General features: G+C 47.5%; 1 protein-coding gene across 1 annotated transcript in view; it reads right to left on the bottom strand.

Annotated features, from left to right (window-relative positions):
• Positions 1–496: 496 nt before the first annotated feature.
• Positions 497–6,000, bottom strand: part of LOC128685841 (monocarboxylate transporter 14) — a 106,322-nt gene continuing 100,818 nt past the window's right edge. Inside the window, exon 14 of the mRNA XM_070079739.1 lies at positions 497–744. Coding sequence (XP_069935840.1) covers positions 578–744 — 167 coding nt within the window. The 3' untranslated portion in view covers positions 497–577. The remainder of the gene's footprint in view (positions 745–6,000) is intronic.

Genomic DNA, 6,000 nt, shown 5'->3' with positions numbered 1-6,000 from the left:
GAGACCACTCTCTCCCGCCTTCGCATTGGCCACACTCGTCTTACTCATGGGTATCTCATGGAGAGGCACCCTGTTCCTCTCTGTGAGCAGTGTCAAGTTCCAGTATCGATTAGCCACATTCTGTTAGACTGCCCTCTCTATCAACGAGCACGCAGAATTTACCTCCAACGTCGTCTTCGTTCTCCTACTCTCTCTTTACCTTCCCTTCTTGCTGATGGACCCTCCTTTAATCCTGACTCTCTCATTGACTTCTTGACAACGACTGATTTACTCCACAAACTCTGATGATACTTTCTGCACTCCCCTCAGCCCTTTCTGGTTCAGTCTCTTGCTGCCCTTTACCCTTTCACCATCCACTGCCCCGCTGTTATCCGTAACCTGTTGCTCATCCATCTCCCTTTTGCCACCTGATGCCCTCGCTTCCTTCCTGCCCTGCAGCGCTGTATAGTCCTTGTGGCTTAGCGCTTCTTTTTGATTATAATAATAATAATTCACCACAGTACTATGTGAGAGTGAGTGAGTTATCTCCAGGAGAGCTACTTCACTCAGCTTGCTCTTATAAACTGCTCTCTCATGGCTATGCCTTCAGTTCAATATTTTTGGATTCCTGCAGCCTCTTGACTTTCTTGTCCTCCCAGTTCTTGATGCATCTCAGTGGTGTACATATTATGCCTGACAATGCAAATATTCCACCGAATACATAGAAGCTGACGCTGTAGTTGCTGGTCAAGTCAACAAATGCACCTGAATGGGAAGAAATACATTCAAAATAACCTTGAAGAATTCAGCAATGTTTATGTACCTGCCAAGGGAGGTTCTCTGATACCATTGAGGGGGCTCTTAATCCAAGGAATTGGACTTGCCCTCCCCTTCCTTGGATCAAACCTGAATCCCTCCCAGGCACTATATGACCATTATGGTTTTAATGCTTTCCCATAAATATAATAATAATAATGTTTATGTAACTCAGAACTAAAGACACAGAAATACAACTAATTTAGCATTAAATTCATACAGAAACTCAAGTGCTTACAGGTGTTGCTGGAATAATTTCAAGAAAGGTTCAAAAAAAAAAAAAAAAAATTATCTGAAAAATATTTATATTCTGAACTGCCTCTTCAAGGGGGGCTCCTTGGCATGAAGAGGCTCTTGGTCTGAGGAATTAGACCTGATGGTCTCCTTCCTCAGACCGAACCTAATTACCCCCCAATCCCCCTTCCCTATCCCACCCTCCCCACCTTCCCTTTTCCCTTTCCTTCCTTTGCTCATCTTTCATGGGGAGCTGATCGTCGAACTCTCCTTCGCCTACATTCCACTCTCATTTTATCGAAACTTGACTTTGGTGACCAGATCTATTCAGTTACCTCTCCTCCTACTCTCTCTAGCCGTAACCCCATCCATCACCAAGGATTACGTTTATGCCTTGGTGCTTTTCGGTCTTCCCCTGTTGAGAGCCTCTATGCAGAAGCGAATGTTCCATCCTTGTCAGATCGCCGTGATGCCCATTGCCTTCGCTACTATGTACGCTCTCATGATCTCCACAATCCTTCCATTTATAGAATGGTCACCAATATTAGCAGACATTTTTTATTTGTTCGCCGCCCCTGTTTGCTCCATCCCTTCTCTCTTTGCCTACATTCGCTCTTGTCTTCTCTTCAGTTACCACCTTTCTATGTTCATGTAGCATCTCACTTCCCCCCCCCCCGGGAAGTTCCAGCTGTTCAGGTCTGTTCTTTCTCACTCCCTTGCTCGAAAGCCCAACTGCCTACGGTAGCCTCCTGCTCTCTTTTTCTTGACCATTTCCACTCTCATTCTCATGCCATCGCAGTGTACACAGATGGCTCTAAGTCTTCTGACAGCGTAGGATTCGCAGCACTGTTTCTGGACAGCATTGTACGAGGGCATTTACTATCTTTGGCTAGCATTTTTTACTACTGAATTGTATGCCATTCTTGCAGCACTTATCTGTATTGCATCTATGCCTGTGTCATCATTTGTGGTTGTCTCAGACTCCCTTAGTGCTTTACAGGCTATACGAAAATTTCCTCTTCAAGGGGGGGGCTCCTTGGCGTGGTGAAGAGGCTCTTGGTCTGAGGAATTAGACCTGTCGGTCTTCTTCCTCAGACCGAACCTAATTACCCCCCAATCTCTCCTCCCCTATCCCATCCTCCCCTTTTCCTTTCCTCCTCCTCCTCCCCACCCCTCCCTTTTGTCCTTCCTCTTTTTGGCCTTTGGGATTTCTCCCACAGGCGCGCTAGTTCCTAGGTAGGGGAAAGGATACCGGGGTCCATCCCATTCCGTTGAGGTTCTTGGCGGTGAAGTAGTTTGCCGTGGAATCTGGATTGCCTGGGGATGTCCCGAACCCTCTCCGGTATCCCGGAGTAGCTTTGGGTGTCTTTCGGGCGACAGGTGTATCTCTGGAAGCCACCTTTCGGATTCCGGGGGTGGTGGCCGAAGGAGGTATGCTTTGTGGCGGATATCCGGCCGCCCTCTCTTTTGTCCACCGAGGTAGCTCGGCAGATGTGAGGTTGCTATCCCGGATTGCTGGTTTACTGGCATGAAGGGTAGGGTATGGCACGGGTTCCATGCTGCATCTGCACTACTAGCGGTCCTCTTGGGCACGGAGGGAGATTTCCAGCCCTTTCATTCCTCCTGGGAACTATTCCTCCCCACTCCCCCCTTTTTTTATTCTTTTTTTATTTTTATTTTCTTTTCTTCTTTCTTTTTTTCCTTAAAAACAAAAAGCAAAGGAGTAACCTAACCATGGAGAACCCAATCCATGAACCCACTACCTCCGGGGCCCCTTCTTGATACCGCACCCCATTCTGACCCTGCCTTGTTTTTAGACCACTCTTCGGACACTCCTGATGCCCCTGTACCTCTTGCTGGTGCTGTTTCCTCACCCGCTTCAGGTACCGGGGTTTCGACTGACTCCTTCGATTTGTCTGAACTCCGCTCTCCTTTGACTATGCTTCCGGCTTCTCCCTCTAGGGTACGGCAATTTTCGAATCGCCTGCCCATTTCATGCCGGACCAACTCCGGTCCTACTCCTAAACACCAACGTCAATCTCCTGATGATGCTCCTTCGTTACCTTCCCATTCTACTCGGAAAAGACCGACACGTCATGCACTCCCTCTCCACGCTCAGTTTCGGACCACACAATGGACTAAATTCTTTACTTTAAGACCGACTTCTTCTTCTGCCTACCTTTCTGACCATAGTATTGGCAAAGCACTCCTGCGTCATGTTGGTAGAGATATTTAATTTCATACTCTCAAGAGCGGTACATGCATCGTCACTGTCCAGAATGCTACCCAAGCTCATGATCTTTCTCTCCTTTTGCATATAGATACTACTCCTATCACTATTGAAAAACATCTTTCAGTTCTTGTAGTGGGACTGTCATTCTGCCCCATACCATAGTCCAACAGAATTTCCAGTCATGTGGCAATGACATTCTTGAACAGCTGGAACTCCAGGATCTCCCAATCCTCAAAGTAGACACTTATGTCCTTCCTGCCCGTGGGCAGAGACGTTACCCTTGCAATGTAGCTCGTTTAACTTTTGACAGCTGAGAACTCCCATCCTCTGTATATGTCGCGGGACATCGGTTACAAGTTCGAAAGGTGATACCTACACCGCAACAGTGTAGAAATTGCTGGCGTTTTGGTCACCCAGCGAAATATTGCAGATCTATGGCTGAATGCCCAGTCTGTGGTGCCGACGACCATTCTAATACATCTTGCAGTCAACCTCCATCTTGCCTTAATTGTAATGAAGCTCACCCTTCGTACTCCTGCCATTGCCAGGTCTACTTAAATGAACGTGAAATCCGTTGCCTCAAAGAGGCAGAAGGTCTCCCTTATGCTATGGCAGTTACTCATCTCCGCCTCCAAGGGAGACTACCCCGTGTTTCTTATTCTCGTGTTTCCAAACATCCCCCCACTTCTGGGGTCCCATCTTCTGCAGCCTCCTCTGTTGTTACCCCTCCCATAGAAATTCCGGCATCTAATCCTTTTGCTGTCCTTGGCTCTGACGTCCCGACTACAACTCAGTCTGTTCTCACATCGCGTCCTTCCTCACAAGCCCCAGTATTGACAAGACCTCGTACGACACCTAATACCAATCGCCCCTCTACTTCTCAGAAGTCCAAAAAATCCACATTGCTCAAATCTTCTTTGCCCCTTCCTTCCCTTCTTCCACCTCCACACTTTACCTTTCCAGTCTCTGTGCCTAGTTCTTCCCCTCTCTCTGGCTCTATTACAAGTGTGGAGATTCACCCTCCTCCTCGTACTATGCCTTCCACCCCCGTCCCCTCCCAAGTTTCTCCCTTTTCTGCCACCTCCCAGGTTTCTGCCTCTTCTGTCCCCCCCCACACTTCATCTCCAGTCCCTTACACTCTTTCCTCCCCCTCTACTTTGGTACAGTCCATTACTGTCCCAATCTTTACTCACCCTCCCCCTTCTATCTCCAATATGGTCTCCCATACATCTTTGAATTCAGAAACACTTGAAGCCATTTCAGAATATATTGCAGAGACTAAACCTTCAATGGACACTGATTCACTTCCTGTTCCTTCTCTTCCCTCTCCTCCATCTTCGCAACGCTCCGTTCCTTCGCTGCTTGAACATCTTCCAATGCCACCACACGTTGACTTTTCTAACCCCTCTAGTCCGTAGGTGCCTTTCCCTATGGATTCCTGGTATTTTCTTCATCGCCAATCATGGCCTATTTACAGTGGAATATCCGTGGCCTCGGGTAATCGGGGTGAGCTTCAGATGTTGCTTTCCAGGTTTTCCCATGTTGGTGCTTGCTTACAAGAATCAAAATTACACTCGGCTGTTTTCCAACCTATCTCAGGCTATAATTTATTGTATTCTTCGGATCCTTTCTCAGATGGGACCTTTAATGAAAGTGCCCTTCTTCTACACAATGATATTCCGTACTGTCAACTATTTGTCCATACCTCGCTGCATTACACTGCAGCCCGTATCCACTTGAATAAGTGGTTTACAATATGTTCTTTATATCTCTCTCCTTCTCGAGCATTTTCTATCCCAGACTTTACCTTTCTTGTTTCATCCTTACCACCACCACTTCTGTTACTTGGTGATTTTAACGCCCACCATTTCCTCTGGGGGGGGTCTCATTGTGACTCACGTGGCATCCAGTTGGAGGCTTTTCTCGCCTCACCCCCTCCATGTTTTAAATACGGGTACTCCCACCCATTTTGATCCTCGTACTCATACTCTCTCTTGCATCGATCTATCAGTCTGCTCTTCCTCCACTGCACTAGACTTCACCTGGTCTGTTCTACCGGACTTACATGACAGCGATCATTTTCCAATCATTCTTACTTCTTCCTATTCACCACCTTTCCGTAGCCCTCGCTGGCAATTTGATCGGGCAAATTGGGATCTTTACTCACACCTCACTGCTTTTAGTGAGGTTCCTTCTTCATCCTCCATTGATGAGCTCCTACACCTCTTCTCGATGTCAGTTTATACTGCAGCTTCTCATTCTATACCCCAAACCTCAGGCAGGCATTCTCAGAAGTGCGTGCCTTGGTGGTCTCCTGCTTGTGCTCGTGCAGTACGTTTGAAACTCGCTGCATGGGGCAGGTACCGGTACAACAGAACCGCTGAGAGACTTCTTGATTTTAAGCAGAAGCGTGTGATCGCTCGCCGTGTCATCCGTGAAGCTAAACGCACTTGTTGGCAAGACTGTGTTTCCACCATCACCTCTGCTTCTTCTATGAGTGCAGTCTGGAAAAAAGTGAGGAAATTGAGTGGTAAATACTCTCCTGACCCAGCTCCTGTTCTACGGGTCGCTGGTGTTGATGTAGCAAACCCTCTCGATGTTGCCATTGAAATTGGCACACATCTGGTCCGTATTTCCTGGGGGCTCCATCTATGCCCCTCGTTTCTTTCTTCAAAGTCTGCCAGAGAGTTAGTACCCTTGGACTTTTCTTCTCTCAGAGAAGAACAGTATAATGTGCC

Source organism: Cherax quadricarinatus, unplaced genomic scaffold (assembly GCF_038502225.1).
Source record: "Cherax quadricarinatus isolate ZL_2023a unplaced genomic scaffold, ASM3850222v1 Contig12, whole genome shotgun sequence".
Lineage (NCBI taxonomy): Eukaryota > Metazoa > Arthropoda > Malacostraca > Decapoda > Parastacidae > Cherax > Cherax quadricarinatus.
The sequence above is the reverse complement of the archived record's forward strand: the minus strand, read 5'-3'. Positions and strand labels throughout refer to the sequence as shown.